Genomic DNA, 17,274 nt, shown 5'->3' on the forward strand with positions numbered 1-17,274 from the left:
GACCAAGGGAGGTATACAAATCAACATTGGGATGGTATTGGTCAGTATGATAGGCTGTTGTCTCAGCACACTAGGAGCCTGACCACTATCTAGTTTTTTGTAGGCTTCAGAGCCAAGAATTTTTTTTATGAAGTGATTTTTGTTTTACTTCCCATGGCCCAAGTAGTATTTTCAAACATGTATAACTATTAAATAAAAATGGGTTTGTTTTTTGTTTCCAAACCTAACCAAGGCATTACACTTCAGTGAGGCTAGTTCCATGCTATGTTTGAAACATCAAAGTCTGGCTTAAAAATAGCTATCTTATGGGGGTTCATTGTGGGGAGAAACTTAGTGTTCAGAATAGGAAATAGGGTTTGGGGGCTTTTCTGTACAACAAAAGAAAGAGAAACACAGTTGATTCAAATTTCCCTTAACCCTCCCAAAAATAATCTTCTTTGGGGAAAACTTTAAGCATGGAAAATGTCTCAAGAATTTTTCAGAAATTTATGAGCACATGATACTGGATTTATAACTGAAACTGTTTTGCACAAATTACTATAGTGGTTGTTACTGGATCAAGATTTTTTGGGGATTATTACACAGGTTCAGGGTAGAACTTGTTTATATACTTTTATTGAAGCTTTATAGCAAAGCTATAGTATCCATACTATATGGACTAGATGACCTCTCGAGGTCCCTTCCAGTCCTATGATTCTACCATTCTATATTTTAAAGAGAGGTTATATGTCTTGTGGGGTACTTTTTAACACATCTGTGTTTTTGTAAGAGATTTTACGAAATGTTAATGTATTCATAGTTTAACATAGCAAAATGAATGAACTCTGTTCACATTTTATTATTCATTCATTAGAAGTTTTATTTTGCATGAAATACTTTCCTTAATGGAAGGACTAATCTCATACATTTTTACCTGCATAATTATATTTAATATAGGTATGTATGTGAATGTTAATAGTTTTCATTCACAATTCGAGCTTTTTCATTAATTTTATTAACTTAACTCCAACACACTTAAATGTGTGTTTTATTATACGTTTCTGCTCATACGATCTGATAATTTGGATAGTTAGATGTCCTTTCTACATATGCTATGACAAATAAGCAGATGGACTAATAGGATGATCAAGCTTTGTCCAACCAAACTGGCAGAGTCGAGGCTTGGGAGTGGGATTTTCTCATGCCTTGCAGACAGCAAAGAGAGCTAGTAGTTCTGTAGAGGGGGAAAGAAAGACAAGAATTTGCTTTTGTTATGAGCCTCCTTCTTCTTTCTGTTATGAGGGATTTCTATCTGCACCATTATTCAGATGATGCCAAAATTATCAGCCAGGAATGGAGTAGACTTTGTTCCAACACAGAGCTGGGCAGGCCAAAGTTAGAGGTTGTAAGCACCCACTACAGTGACAGCAGATATATAGTTTCCCTTTCAGGCCTGGGAGCTGCTTCTTAGGACAGTTTGCATGATGGAGATTGTATATGCATTTTTGAAACATGCACCACAGTCCTTCAGAAGTATTAAATGAAGGATCCAGTCTACCTTTACATGAATAGTCCCTTTTGATTAATGCAAGAGTTGCAGTCAGACCCTAAAACTCTGTCCTTTTCTGTTGCTGCCATCCTCCTCTGTTAGATTGCAATTGAAATATTTAAATAACTTTGCTTTTTTCATTAAAGTGGAATGGCATTTACTACTGATTTTAAATCAATAACTGCAGTAAATACAGTGTCATGTGACCTAAAAGTCTTAATTTTAAAGACCTGAATATTTTTAATGAATAGATCATCTCTTTTCAAAAACAAAAAAACCTGTCTTTTGTTTGCAGTTGGTTGGCATCCCTGCTGGAAAGAGCGCTTTTAAATGTGTTTCTGACTACTTTGGTGATGTTTATACAAAGCCAACAAACTGAGTTTGGAAACTTTTTTTTAAAAAGATTAGTAAAGGGATTTGAAGTTCAGTTTTACATTTAGGTAGAGTTCTTACAGTGTTTCTTCTTTTTAGCTAAAGACACGTCTAATAAGAAAGAAACAGCAAATGTAAGTTCAAGCATTTTTACTGAAAGCCTCTAAGCAGTATACTGAAAAATGGCCCGCTTTCTCACATTTCATTAGTCCTGTTTGCTTTCATTTCATTACCTCAGGAGGGTGAGGCAGGGAAAGCAGAGATGATTGTGCGTCGAAGAGGAAGAAAGCCCAGATGTTCTGTGATTCCATCAGAGGAAACTGGTAAGACATGAAATTGTGCTGCTCTTAACAGACTAAAGAGTTTATTGTGCTTAGGTGTACATAAAATTGTAACAAGATCAACTTTATTATGTTTTCCTTTCATTGGGGAAAAAATCATTGGGTTACAGCTAGTGTAAATATTATGTAAATTGATGTAATCTCCTGTCAGAATTGGTACATCCCAGATGCTTCTATAAACCCCGATGAATTTTGTATGAATTCTGGCTGTGAACTGCAAAAGTAAACTATTGAGAATGTGTGTTTTGAGAGATTAAGTCAAACAAGTGTGAATTAAGTGTTGAAGGATGAAGGAAACGGAAAATTACTTATTCTACTACAAGTCCCATTTTAAATGCCTTTTCTAAACTAAGTGTCTTTTGAAGGGCCTTTCATGAAATTATAACACATGTAAAATTTTTCATGGACAGAAATACTGGAGCCGGAAAGAAAATGTCGGAAGTTGGCATCTGCTGCTGAAGAGGAAACAAAAGAACAGGAGGAAGATGAAGATGATGATGAAGATGATGATGATGATGAAGATGATGAAACGCATTCTGGAGCCACAACTAGATCAGCCACGAGATTAGAGGCTCAAAAGTAATATTCAGCTAGCTAGTATTTTTAAAAGACATTGCCTCCAATGTTCTATGACACACACAGTTAACTAACCTCTCTTTTTAAAAATAAGAGTCTGATATTGAAAAATCTGTCAGCCCTACAAAACAGGACAGTAACATTAGTGTTAAAAATCCCAGCTCCTCAACAGGTTGACCTACAAAGTGCAACTCCAAGGTTGCCTCTATTCTACACAACCTATGTCACCATTGCTATGCCAGCATCGCCCCCAGCATAGACACAGCCTACACTGACTGTTTTTTCTGTTGCTGTAGTAACATCGCCTCCCCAAACACCATTAGTTATGTTAACAGAAGCACTCTTCCATCCACATAGTTGCATGTACACTGGCAATTCACACCCTGACCAATGTAGCTATGCCAATATAATTTTTCCATGTAGACCAAGCACAAAGCAATGGCTTTCTTTGCAGTTGAACTCTTAGTATTTTGTGCCATCCTCCACTCACTCTGGAAATTGACATGCTTTTCACTTCTCACAGGAATGAAACTGGCAGGGAGAATGATGGGAGTGGTAAAGCATGTTTACCAGTAACTGGAACAAAGATGATGTTGGGTTGCATGTATTAAGAGCTGAGATTTTAATATTTTAAAGTTTATCTTTTCAGCTCAACACTTAAAGTTGTGTGTGCGTGGTGTGGGGACTTATCCCTTATAAATATTGTACCTCATGTCATCATAACGTAAGCTCTGGTATCATCTCTAGCCCTTGTAGATGACCTGAAGTTGACATTAGTTTAGTCCTCTCAAATTTTCATGGTATCTAGTGACCTTTTGCTTAATGAAGTCGGAGACTCTGAATCACAGTGCCTGGCTTTTTTCTGTCATGTGCTGTCATATTACTCAATGGTAGTCAAGTTAAGAAAATGCAATAGAGGAGAGAATATTAGTTCCTATCAGATATAACTACTATCTAAAAACTACATGTTCAACCACCATAAGATGTAAAGCCCTACCCCTTTTAGAGGAGAGCAGCTAGACATGTGCTGATTCACATGCATAATGGCTGCATCCCATCTGTTTGTTACATCTTGGATTTCTGATAAGGAATTGGTTCTAGCAATGAGTGAGCTGTTGCCTTTTGGACTGGCACCCATGCAGTATGTGTCCCTGAGACGTTTAGTGGTCATAGAAGGATCTGTTCTTGCCAACATTAGGGTGCTGCAGTTAATAAGTTCATAGATCTAAAATCCCCTTTTATCCTTGTGTAATAATGTAGTGTATAGGTATACTGATAAACATGGCTCATCTAAAAGCTTTAATTCACCCTGAAAAAAGTGAATCATGAAGTGAAAAAAGGACATCATGGAGGTGACAAGAAGAATTTACCTGAGTCAGCAAATTTCTGCAAGGACCATGCTATGGATGTTGAACTTGATGGCTACGATAGTGGTCATAATACCACACACACCCCAGTGTATTCTTAAACTAGCTGCTTCCAAGATGCTGTGTGTTGTGGCAGTGCAAAGAAAATTTTCAGTATGGAAAGGCCTGCCAAACTACTCCAATCCAAATTGTAGTAACCCTGTTCTTGGGATAAGGAGTCCAAATAAAGGGAATGGTACTTGGTCTCTCCAGAAGTCCAACTTTATATAAAAGTCCTGCAGATGCGGTCATGTCCAAAATTGGAGTATTCCAAAAGGTAGTTCTGATTCAAGCAGACAATTACAGTCTATTATTACATCAGCAAACTCGGATGGACAGTCTCTCTTCTCAAGAATCAAGAAGACCTGAAGATTCCTAAAAGACACTTATTTGTATCAGGCATGTAAGAACTAATTCCAGGCCCTTCTTCATAGCCCTCCTGATAGGGATTTCTCCCAAGTTTGGAGCCAAGAGAATCTGGGTGATCTAGCAGGCAAACAAGAGGCCTCTAACTCCGTTCCATGCCATTTTTCTTTTGTACTTCGAGAACATGAGAAGAAAAGGAGACAGCACCACAATTGTCAACTGCCATTTCTCTTCTAAGAATTATAGGAAAAAATGAGGACACAGCACCAATCTGCAGTGCTAAAGCAAGAAGTTTTCATTCTAGTGACCCCTTGAGATGAGAGAGAAATCTTATTTCTTGATGCCAAAAGTTAAATGGTACCAAGAGTACTGCCCGAGAGACCAACCTCAGTCTCTGTCAGTGCTGATGGATGATCTGGTGCATTCTAGGGGCTGTTCTCAGTGCAGTGAAACAAAAGTTCATTTCTAGTCTTTCTTATGTTGATGCTGAGCATAGGATCCCATGGAACCATAGAATCAGATGTCAGGATCTTCTGAGTTAGTCAAGCCCAATCTTGGTTCCATTTTCAGTGACAACGTACTTTGACACCACCATCTTCATTGGGATTCTAGTAATCACTATCTTGGCTTCATTTCTGAGGACATCTAATTTTTACCTTTAGGGGACTCAACTGGTGCTCAGACCACACCTTTAACAGCGGTATTCTCTGGCCCTCAAGATCTTGTATGCAGAACAAAAGAACAGTCATACAATTGTTTGTCTGTGAATCCCCCAAGAGGAGTTATCTAGACTGCCAACATCAACACACCCAAGACCAGATACTTGCTTGTAACTAAGATTCTTCAGGTGTTTGCTCGTGTCCATTCCACATTAGGTGTGTGCACACTGTGTCCACCATTGCCAGAGATTTTCCCTCAGTGGTATCCGTTGGGCCAGCTCCAGTGCCTTCTGGAGCCACGTGCTCATGCACTGGTATAAGGGGCACCACCGGCCACTCATCTTCTTCTCAGTTTTCCTTCTTACCGCCCATGACATTGCTGGAACTATCTCTCTTGCTTCAGCAAGGCTTCTTCCCTGGGGATTTTGGTCTCTGATTCCTAGTTGTTGTTTTAAACATAGCTTTAGTGTATATAGAAATTGTAGTTTAGAGGTAGTGTAAATAGCGTAGCTAGGGACTAACTATCATCGAGGGGCTTTGTTCGTCCTATTGGCAGGGTATGCCCCAGTCCCCAGGCTTCAAACCTTGTGCCTCCTGCAGCAAACCTATGCCCATGAGCGACCCACACTCAAGTTCTTTGAAGTGCTTGGGAGAAACTCACATGAGGGAAAAGTGCCAGATTTGTCAGGACTTTAGACCCCGCACTAAAAAGGACAGAGAAATAAGACTCAAGGTTATCCTAATGGAAGCTACTCTCAGACCAGCCTCAGAGCAAAGCTGCTCCGATTCTGCACAGAGTACTTTGGCTTCTATGCGAAGCGCTCTGCTGGCACTGTGCTCTTCCACACACCGTTCACCATCTCCCAGTGCAAAGGAAGAAGCACAAAAAGCAGCGCACTGACAGCGGGTGCTCGCCAGTGCGTGCTCGCCAGTGCAGAAAAAGGACAAGCATGGGGAAGGCAGCACAGTGCGACCTGCGCCATGGTCACCGAAGGAGAACTCTTCGTCTGAGTTGGAAGGGGAACCCCATGTACAGCCTAAGGGCTTGTCTACACTACCCGCCGGATCGGCGGGCAGTGATTGATCCAGCAGGGATTGATTTATCGCGTCTAGTATAGACGCAGTAAATCGACCACTGAGCGCTCTCCCAGACTCCGGTACTGCATCAGAACGAGCAGCACAAGCAGAGTCGACAGGAGAGCGTCAGCTGCTGACTTACCGCAGTGAAGACACCGCAATAAGTAGATATAAATATATTGACTTCAGCTACTCTGTTCAAGTAGCTGAAGTTGCGTATCTTAGATTGACGCCCACGGGGTAGTGTAGACAAGCCCTAAGAGTCACCCCCCCATACCCTGTGCATAATTTAATATTAAAGATAAGCACAACAAGAATAAAGGACAAATCTCAATTCTGGGTTTCTTAAGATGTATTCTTCTTTACTCCCAAACTTGCAGATGTCATTTCGCATTGACAGTATTGAGCCACTTGTGGCAAATGCCATATAGTTTAATTTCCTGTACTTATTACATATGCATGCTGAATATGATTTGATTATTTTGCTGTATTCATTCATCATTTTTTATAGAAAGTTTTCTGTTAACGTTTCAGAAAGCAGCCAAGCAAACCAACCACCCGTGCTGCTTCTAAAGGAAACAGCCCAAGTCCAGTTTCTCCTAAAAAACAGCAAAATTCAGCAGCGAAAAAGAGGTCGCCTAGTGAAGCAAAAGTTAGCAAGTCTCCTCCATTGGCACAGTAAGTATGAAAATGGAGGCATCTTTTACTGTTTGTTTTGGATGTCATTAAATGGATCCTTTTTTCTGCATCTATAATTTACTACAGCACTGAACTGCAAAGCAAAAAGAAAAGTGGTTTTTGCCTTTCTCTGATATCCCAAAACTGTTTCAAAGGACTCTTCCCCATTTTTTTTCCTGTGTATTCTTTTACATTTGAAATATCAGGTCTTTACTTCCCATTCTGTGCTGGAGGATCTTGGAAAGTACTTAAGAGAGCCTGAGCAACAATGTCACACAAGGCTTTAATCTGAGCTGCAATTCTTTCTGGAATGGAGAAGATGCTGGGGCCAGGACAACTGCAATTTAGGTTTCAGTAGCATGTGACGTAATCAGGTTCTCCAAAGATATTCCCTCTTTCTGTCTGACGAACTTAGGAAGGGAGCCTTTGAGATTCCTAATATTTCAAGTTTTAAAAAATAGCACTGGAAGGGGAGGGAAGGAAAGCATTTTTTCCCTTTTTAAGTTTGAGGCTATCTCTATGTATGATACGGGAGCAATAAAGGGCACAAATAATTATTTACCTCTACAGAAACCCGCTACGGTATTGTTTACCTCTACAGTATTCCTCCATCCAATGTGTGGCATTGGGAGCACGTACGCTGCTTAAATAACTTGCAGCAATAGTGGCAAGCACATATTGGATACTGACAGTTAGAGGCTGCATTTCAGTTTATATTAAGTACTTTGTGATGGCCAGTAGTTCAGACTGTGGTCATGTGTGGTTAGGGCTAGGGCATGATTGGCCTACACATGCATGCACAAAGGGGAGTGGGTAAGGTGCCTTCCCATTATGCCCTTTTCTGCACAAGAGACACGAGTCAGTTGCTGTTCTTTTACTGTCTTGAGTGAAGGAACTTGAACCCTGCTTATGTCCTCCTGGGGCACAAGCCAGCCCCCCCCCCCCCGCCAAACAATGGGGAAGAGGTGGTGGAACCATGTCCCTTTCTATCTTCTCTGCAGCAGCCAATAGAACTGGCTGGCTATTGAGGGTGAGTATATGTAGCATCCTTCTAAGGTCTGGTGAAGTGGGGTATACTCCCCCTACATGCTGTGCAACTGAGGGAGGTGGTGTACACTGGGGAATTGAGACAGTATCTCCTGGCATTTCCCCTTGGGATGGAGGAATGTGACTCTAAGTGTGCCTAAAACCCCTTTGAAAATATAAACTATTATAAAAATTCTAAGCATAATTAATAATTGTTACAACTTCTAGGTTAAAGATGCAGGCTAGCAAGCGTAAAAGGGAAGCCAGCCCACCAGCGGTACGCAGAAAAGGGCAGCCTAAAGTGGACGAAACGCCATTAAAGAAAACAAAGCGATAATTGTTACCATCTGATAATATTCATGGAAAAGTTGAAAGAAAAGAGAGTGGTCTCTGCTTCTGTGTTTTTGTTTTGTTGTGTAAAAGCAAAGGGATTTGCATGTGCTCATTTCTGAGCTCTAAGTTAATAGATGCAGAACTTAAGTTACATTTTAAACAATTTTATAAACTATTGTTTATACAGAATATTATACAGATTAAAAAAATAAGTTTACTTTGTATCTGAAAGGAAAACAAAGTAATTACAGATTTTAACACTGACTCAGAAAGTTGGGATTTCCCAATGTGACATGCTAATGCAGATGCTTCCACTCCACCAGGCACCAAGGGCCTACTAATATTCTTTGTATATAAACTTGTAAAAATAGGTTGTATTTTACTCTGTGTATGAATCTAATCAATGATGAACACTTTATTTATTGTATGGAGGGGACTGGTCTGTAAACTTTAGTATATACCTTAGGTTTTATTAATGATTATTTTAAATTCTATGCAGCCATCAGTAGGAGTCTTTTTTTCAGGGCTGTCTAAAACCCGAAGTTCTCTGAAATATGCTCAGACAATTGGTAAAGTATTCTCTCGCATGTATTAAAGTAGATTAGCATAATAAAGGGGACTCTCTCCCTTTTCTGTTCACATTCATAACTATGTATAAAATAGGGAGTGTCATCTTTCCAGATTAACTTTCCATCTCTGAATTTTTGTACCAACCTCAAAGTAGTCAATAGTACTAGCTTAGGTTTACTCAGACCATTTCAGCCAAAGCTACTCTGAAGTACAACGAACTGCTATGTTTTATTTCACAACTTAACTGTTCTTTCAGTGTTTGTCTTTCAATGAGGAGGGACCCATAGAAGTGATATTTAACTTCAAATAACTATGGAGCTTCAGCATTTTATGTTACATTTTATACACAGGTATTAAAAAAGTAGAACTTGGTGGTATTGCCAGAATCTTTTTTTAATGTATATTAATACTCCCGTAAGAGCAAATGTTCAAGTTAAGTTTTACAGTTAAGCTTTTCTTAAGATCAAATTTGTCTCTTGCAATGATATGATGAGTTGCCAAATAATCTGAGATTATTTTAAAATGTTTTGTTCATATTCTTGTTTTATAATTAAAATTAGCATTCTGTTTTGTTTTTTTACTCGTTATTGTAAGGCGCATATTTGTCAGATATTCTACTTGATTTCTTACTGAGATTTTATATATAAATTATAAAATGTTTCCCAAAACCTGAGTTGCAATATTTGTTATATCTTTAAATTCCTTACTTGTGTCACTGTATTTGTTTGTATTGTATTTACAATTGACTTGGATGGACTTACTCACATGAGTAATGGTTTGCATAATCAGTCCCTTTTTATAAAGCCCCTGTATCACGCCATCTAGGTATCATATATTTACTACAAAAATAATTTGGACAGCTCATTAAGTGAATCCATGTCCTGAAATTAAAGAACTCCTCCAGTGAACTGATTATGTTATTCAGACTTACCAAATATCCTTAAACTTTTTAAGGTCTGTCTTAGGCCCCAGTTCAGCAAAGCATCGAAGCACATGCTTAAGTTGTACTGAAGCCAATGAGACTTAAACACCTGTTGAAAGTTAAGCACATGCTTAAGTGCTTTGCTGACTAGAGACTGACTGAGTGACTGACTGACGAATGAGGGCCGTAGTGCCTTAAAGACTGATGCAGTGATGCTCTGGCACAGCAACAGAGGAAGCAAGCTCCAAAGGCAAGACAACCCTCTGCCAGTTCTGGCAAGACAAATTCCTAGTGGGGCTGAAGGGAATTTGCTGTGGAAGATCGTAATACAAATAAAAAGCTTCTAAATTCATACTTAGAACCCCGAATTGCCCTCAGTTTAGAACACTCAGGCCTTGCCTTCATTAGCAGTTTTAACAATCCCTACGTTCCAAAGGGTTGTCAATAAAAGATCGCTTGAAGCTGCCATTTCAACAATCCCATGTGAGCTGGTGGAGTAGTAGCGGGTGAAACCTGCTGTCTCTGCACAGCAGGATCCAACACAGGAGGAAGCAGCATAGATCACGTAGGTGATGCACAAAGCATCTAGAACGAAGCTCGTTGCTGCCACTGCAGTGTTTGAGAAAGCAGAACCTCCTCAGTTGCCGCGTTTCATGCCAGCAGCTTCTCCGGTAAGAACATATTTTCTTAGTGTGTGGGTTATTTTAAATAGCCTGTGAGATCCACTCCCATATGAAGATGTACACTTAATCCCATGTGGTGTGTGTTCAGAATTTTGTTTGACCAGTCTGAATGCCCCCATGCTCTCCTGACTTCCCTCAGAATTTCCCATAAATGTAATAAGAAGCTAGCCCGGAAGGCAAATGCCTCAAGCATCTAAGCTGGTCATGACTGTATCAACAAGTGCCCACTTGGGTGTGGGTGTCCACATAAAGACTTGTACTTTTCAGACCACTAATACTTCAATAAGCTTTACACTCTTGCTACATTGATCTCCATCACTGAGGTCTGCATTAAGAAAAGACAACTTTACTCCCAAGCCATCTCATCTGTCCTTTGTTTCTGGAAGCAAACTGCTGGGCTCTCTACTTTCTCCAGACCACTTCATTAGTCACAGTCTTGAGTCCAGGACATATTGTATGGCCTGTTGTCTTCCTTCCAACACATGGCTTCGGCTGCATTGACTTCAGTGGAGTAATACCCACTTATACCAGCAGGAGTGAATTTGGCTGGTAGCTTTTAATTCTCTTCCTATCAGAGAGTATGTCTCCACTTTGGGTTTTTTCAATGCACATGTCTTTAAGTGAACAGACTGGGTCAGACCAATGGTCCATCTATCCTATCTTTTGGCAGTGGCTGCTGCCAGATGCTTCAGTGGGAGTGAACGGAGGAGGGCTATTTATTGATCCATCCCGTCATCCAATCCTAGCTTCTAGCAGTCAGAGGTTTAAGTATGGGGTTGCATCCCTGACATCTTGGCTAATAGCCATTGATGGAGCTCTCCTCCATGAACTTTATCTAATTCTTTTTTGAACCAAGTTATACTCTTGGCCTTCACAACATCCCGTGGCAATGATTTCCATGGGTTGACTGTGTGTTGAGTAAAGAAGTACTTCCATATGTTTGTTTTAAACCTACTGCCTAGTAATTTCATTAGGTGACTCCCCCCCACCACCACCACCATCTAGTTCTTGTATTACATGAAAGGGTAAATAACTCTTTCTTCACATCACTGATGATTTTATAGACTATCTTCTCTCTTAAATCTTCCTTTCCAAGCTGAACGTCCCAGTCTTTTTAATCTCTCCTCATATGGAAGCTCTTCTACATCCCTAATCATTTTTGTTGTCCTCTGCACCTTTTCCAATTCTGATATCTCTTTTGAAATGGGACAAACAGAACTGCTTAGTAGTCAAGGTGTGGGCATGCCATGGATTTATACAGTACATTGTGATATTTCGTCATCTTATCTATCCCTTTGCTAATGGTTCCTAACGCTGTTAGCTTTTTTGACTGCTGCTACACATTGAGCAGATGTTTTCAGAGAACTATCCAGGAGGACTCCAAGATCTTTCTGGAGCGGTAACAGCTAATTTAGACCATTTTCTGTGTATAATTGGGATAATGTTTTCCAGTGCGCATTACTTTGCATTAATCAAGATTGAATTTTATCTGATATTTTGTTGCTCAGTTGCCCAGTTTTGAGCCATCCCTTTGTAACTTTTTGCAGTCTGCTTTGGCCTTAGCTATCGTGAGCATTTTATATTATCTGCAAACTTTTTCATAAGTGATCTGGAAAAAGTGGTAAATGTTGAACAGTACAGGTGCCAGTACAGATCCTTGGGGAACCTCGCTATTTACCTCTCTCCATTGTGAAAGCTGACTATTCCTATCCTTTGTTTCCTGTCTTTTAACCAGCTACTGATCCATGAGAGAACCTTCCCTCTTATCCCATGTCTCCTTACTTTGCTTAAGAGCCTTTGATGAGGGACCTTGTCAAAGGCTTTCTGAAAATCTAAGTGCATCATTATCCCTTGACTCTCCCTTGTGCACAATTGTTGGCTTTCCTGAAGCATTCTAATTAGGGCTGTCAAGTGATTTAAAAAATGAATTGCACTGTTAATAGTAGAATACCATTTATTTAAATATTTTTTGATTTCTACATTTTCAAATACATTGATTTCAATTACAACTCAGAATACAAAGTCTACAGTGCTCACTTTATATTTGTTTGATTTCAAATATTTGCACTGTAAAAAAAAATAGTATTTTCAATTCACCTAATAGAAGTACTGTAATGCAATCTCTTTAGCATGAAAGTTGAACTTACAAATGTCAAATTTATAATAAAAATAACTGCAAAAAAATAACTGCATTCAAAACCAAAACAATGTAAGACTTTAAAGCAGGGGTGGGCAAACTACAGCCCGCAAGCTGGGGATTGCCCCCTGTGGTGCCACAGGCCCCACGCTGCTCTCAGAAGCAGCCGGCACCATGTCCCTGGGGCCCAGGGGGCAGAGGGCTCCATGCGTTGCCCTCGCCTCCAGGCACCACGTGCCCCTCCTAGCTCCTATTGCCTGGGAACAGGGAACTGCAGCCAATGGGAGTTTCAGGGGAGGTACCTGGAGGTGTGGCAAGGGAAGCGCACAGAGCCCTGTCTCCCCCCACCCCAGGGGCCATGCACCCCAACTCCCTGCCCTAAGCCCCCTGCCACACCTTGCACCCCTCCTGCACCCCAACTTCCTGCCCTGAGCTTCTTCCTGCACTCCACACCCCAACCCCCTTCCCTAAGCCCCCTCATGCACCCCTCCTCTGCCCCCATCCCTTGCCCTGAGCCTGTTCCTGCACACCGCACCCCACCCTCCTGCCCTGGCCCTGCATACAGTTTCCCCACCCAGATGTGGCCCTCAGCCCAAAAAGTTTGCCCACCCCTGCTTTAGAGCCTACAAGTCCACTCAGTCCTACTTCAGCCAATCGCTCAGACAAACAAGCCCGGTTATATCTGCAGGAGAAAATGCTGTCCGTTTCTTGTTTACAATGGCACCTGAAAGTGAGAACGGGCATTCGCATGGCACTGTTGTAACCAGCATCACAAGATATTTACATGCCAGATGAGCTAGATTCATATGTCTTCATGCTTCAACCACACTTCCAGAGGACATGCATCCGTGCTGATGACTGGTTCTGCTCAGTAACAATCCAAAGCAGCGTGGACCGATGCATGTTCATTTTCATCATCTAAGTCAGATACCACCAGCCGAAGGTTGATTTTCTTTTTGGTGGTTCGGGTTCTGTAGTTTCCTCATCAGAGTTTTGCTCTTTTCAGATTTTGGAAGGCACTTCAGATTCTTAAACCTTGGGGTGAGTGCTGTAGCTATTTTTAGAAATCTCACATTGGTACCTTCATTGCATTTTGTCAAATCTGTAGTGAGTGTTCGTAAATCAAATGTGCTGGGTCATCATCCAAGACTGGTATAACATGAAAGATATGGCAGAATGTGGGTAAAATGGAGCAGGGGACATACAATTCTCCCCCAAGGAGTTTAGTCACAAATTTAATTATTACTTTTTTCACGATCATCATCAGCATGGAAGCATGTCTCTGGAATGGTAGCTGAAACATGAAGGGGTATATGAATGTTTACCATATCTGGCACATAAATACCTTGCAACGCCGGCTAGAAAAGTGCCATGCAAACGCCTGTTCTCACTTTCAGGTGACATTGTAAACAAGAATCAGGCGGCAGCATCTCCCATAAATGTAAACAAATGTGTTTGTCTTAGCAATTGGCTGAACAAGAAGTAGGACTGAGTGGACTTGTAAGCTCTGAAGTTTTACATTTGTTTTGTTTTTGAGTGCAGTTACGTAACAAAAAAAATCTACATTTGTAAGGTACACTTTCACAATAAAGAGATTGCACTACAGTACTTGTATGAGGTGAATTGAAAAATACTATTTGTTGTATTTATCATTTTTACAATGCAAATATTTGTAATAAAGAAAGTAAGCACTGTACACTTTGTATTCTGTGTTGTAATAGAAATCAATATATTTGAAAATGTAGAAAAACATCCAAAAATATTTAATACATTTCAGTTGGTATTCTATTGTTTAACAGTGTGATTAATTATGATTGATTTTTTTTTTTAGTTAATTGCATGAGTTAACTGTGATTAATCATCAACCCTAATTCTAATAGACTGGTGAGGCAAGATTTCCCTTTACAAAAGCCTTGTTGATTCCTCCCCATCATATCTGATGATGTGATGATTCTGTTCTGTAGCTTCAACATAGACATAGTTTGACTGCTGTATTAGGGGGCACATGTTGAAACCTGTTTCACTGGCTGTCCCCCCACCTGGAGTGGTACCTGGACTGCTGGTGCCTGGGGGTGTGGGGGGAGAGGGAGGATGGGCAGGCTTAACGGGGGAGCCCCTGCTGCTCCTGCAGTGACCTGAGCGTGGGAGTTGTGGCACTCTGGCGCCTCCTGGTGCTGCTATGGCAGCCTTCCTGCTGGAGCTCGCCACTATCCCCTGCCCCTATTGAGCTCCCAGGTGTTCCCTGCCCCTATCCCCTTCTCTTCCCCTGCCATATCCCATCCCCTACCCCCCCACCCCACCTACTTCCACCATTTCCTGCCCCTCTTTCCCTGCCCCCCCCCCATCATGGGCATTCACCATTGTACAGGAAACAGGACGGTGGCCATGCAGGGCGCCACTAGACGGTGACAACAACAGGCACTGGGACCTGGTGGGAGGTGCCATCCAGCTGCAGAGGCCACCATCAGCAGGAGAAGCAGCCCTGTCCTGACAGGGCCAGGGACCGAATGAGACGGAAATGTGCTGGGGGGGAGGCGCAGGATGGAAAGGACAGAGCCCTCCACCCCTCCGACAGGCTGGGCAGAGCAGCTCAGCTCAGCACTAGCAGAAATCAGGGGGTAGGGGTGGACATTGACCTGTGACCTCAAGTGCATCCTGCCCTACCTTTCCTCTGTTTGGGGGCAGGGGGAACAATGCCCCACTGCACCTATGAGCTGCACCCATGAGCTTCAACCAATTGCCCGGTACTGAAATTAGATCCTGTAATTGCCAGGATCACCTTTGGAATTTTTCTTAAAAATTGGTGTCACATTAGCTCTCCACCAGTCATCTCATAGAGAGGCTGATTTAAGCAATAGATTACATACTACACACAGTAGTTCTACAATTTCATATTTGAGTTCCTTCAGAACTCTTGGGTGAATACCATCTGGTCCTGGTGACTTCTTATGGTTTAATTTAGAGTTTTTGGAACAAAGTGCCTTTACTGACATCTCAATCTGGGACAGTTCCTCAGATTTGTCCCCTAAAAAGAATGGCTCAGGTTTGGGAATCTCCCTCAATCCTCTGCAGTGTGAATACTAATGAAAAGAATTCATTTAGCTTCTCTGCAACAGCCTTTTCTTCCTTGAGTGCTCCTGTAGCACCTTGATCATTCAGTGGCCTCACTGACTGTTTGGCAGGCTTCCTGCTTCTGATGGACTTAAAAAAAATTGCTGTTTAGTTTGTGTTTCTTCTGCTAATTGCTCTTCACATTCTTTTTTGGACAGAGCCTAATTATACTTTTACACTTGACTTACCAGAATTTATGTTCCTTTATATTTTCCTCAGCAGGATTTAGCTTCCAGTTTTTAAAAGATGTCTTTTTTGTCTTTAACTGCGTCTTTTACTCTGTTAGGCCATGGTGGCATTTTTTCTTTGGTGGTCTTATTGCTTTTTTAAATTATTATTTGGGGTATGCATGGTGTTTTTAAAACATTTCCATGCAGTTTGCAGCATTTCATTCTTGTGACTGTTCCTTTTCATTTCCATTTAACTACCCTCTTCATTTTTGTGTAGTTCTGCTTTTGGAAGTTCGATGCTACCGCGATGGGTTTACGTGGTATTTTCCCCCCTACACGGGTGTTAAATTTAATTACATTGTGATTGCTATTATCGAACGGCTCTGCTATATTCACCCCTTGGACCAAATCCTGAGCTCCACTTCAGACTTAATCAAGAATTGCCTCTCCCCTTGTGGGTTCCAGGACTAGCTGTTCCAAGAAGCAGTCATTAATGGTGTCAAGAAATTTTATTTCTGCATCCCATCCTGAGGTGACATGTAATCACAGTAAGTGCTTATGCAGCTTCCATACTTCTGCTCTGTGCATCCATGCTAAGCTCTCCACCAATTTCTTTAGCATTGTTTTAGGGGGTGGACTTATTTTAATTGATTCTACACAGGCTACAGAGGCATTTCAGACAACTGCTGTAATGACAACCCCTCAGGCCTGTTTACTGTTCTTCAGCTATTCTGGCAGCTTGTACTTTAAATTCACAGGAAACATCCCTATCAGCTAGCCTGAGTTTCTGCAGCTCCTTGAAGTCTTAGGGCTTGCTTCCTCTGAGGAGTCCTAGGGTGTCCTTGTACCATCTGTTCACTTGACACTCCATCCACTCCTATAACATTCTGATTTTTTCCCAGTTCTAGCCACACACAGATTCACCCTTGAAACAACTTAACTAAAGGAGGAGATGGATTTCCCATCACTTTAAGTCTTTAAATCAAAATTAGGGGTAACATTTTCAAAAGCTTTTAAGTGATTTTGGAGCCTAAGTCCCTTTTTAAAAAGTGATTTAGACACTTAGGAGCCAATGAGTCTTGGCTTTAGAAAAATTTACCTTAGATGGCTTTCTAAAAGATAAGCTCCAGCTCAGTTCACATTGGCAACCCTTGATTAGGGGGTCAAATATTTTGTGATCCCCTTACAGTTACCCTTCAAGGTCAAGAATTTTCTGTCAGCATCTCAAAACACCCACACATTATATAGACTTTTATCCTTGTTACTATAAATGTAAGAGTAAGGATGGGGGCCGGGGTTCAGGGAGCAAGATTTCCTTT

The 17,274-nt window shown here is 41.1% G+C and overlaps 1 protein-coding gene across 2 annotated transcripts in view; it reads left to right on the forward strand.

The window, feature by feature from the left end:
* The window catches only part of BOD1L1 (biorientation of chromosomes in cell division 1 like 1), a 57,712-nt gene extending 48,200 nt beyond the window's left edge, over nucleotides 1-9,512 (forward strand). For both annotated transcript variants that reach the window (XM_048848841.2, XM_075128028.1), the window contains exons 23-27: nucleotides 2,000-2,034; nucleotides 2,139-2,223; nucleotides 2,652-2,820; nucleotides 6,860-7,003; nucleotides 8,258-9,512. In XM_048848841.2, coding sequence (XP_048704798.2) covers nucleotides 2,000-2,034; nucleotides 2,139-2,223; nucleotides 2,652-2,820; nucleotides 6,860-7,003; nucleotides 8,258-8,366 — 542 coding nt within the window. In that variant the 3' untranslated portion in view covers nucleotides 8,367-9,512. The remainder of the gene's footprint in view (nucleotides 1-1,999; nucleotides 2,035-2,138; nucleotides 2,224-2,651; nucleotides 2,821-6,859; nucleotides 7,004-8,257) is intronic.
* The last annotated feature ends 7,762 nt before the right edge of the window (nucleotides 9,513-17,274 follow it).

This window comes from Caretta caretta, chromosome 4 (genome assembly GCF_965140235.1).
Source record: "Caretta caretta isolate rCarCar2 chromosome 4, rCarCar1.hap1, whole genome shotgun sequence".
Lineage (NCBI taxonomy): Eukaryota > Metazoa > Chordata > Testudines > Cheloniidae > Caretta > Caretta caretta.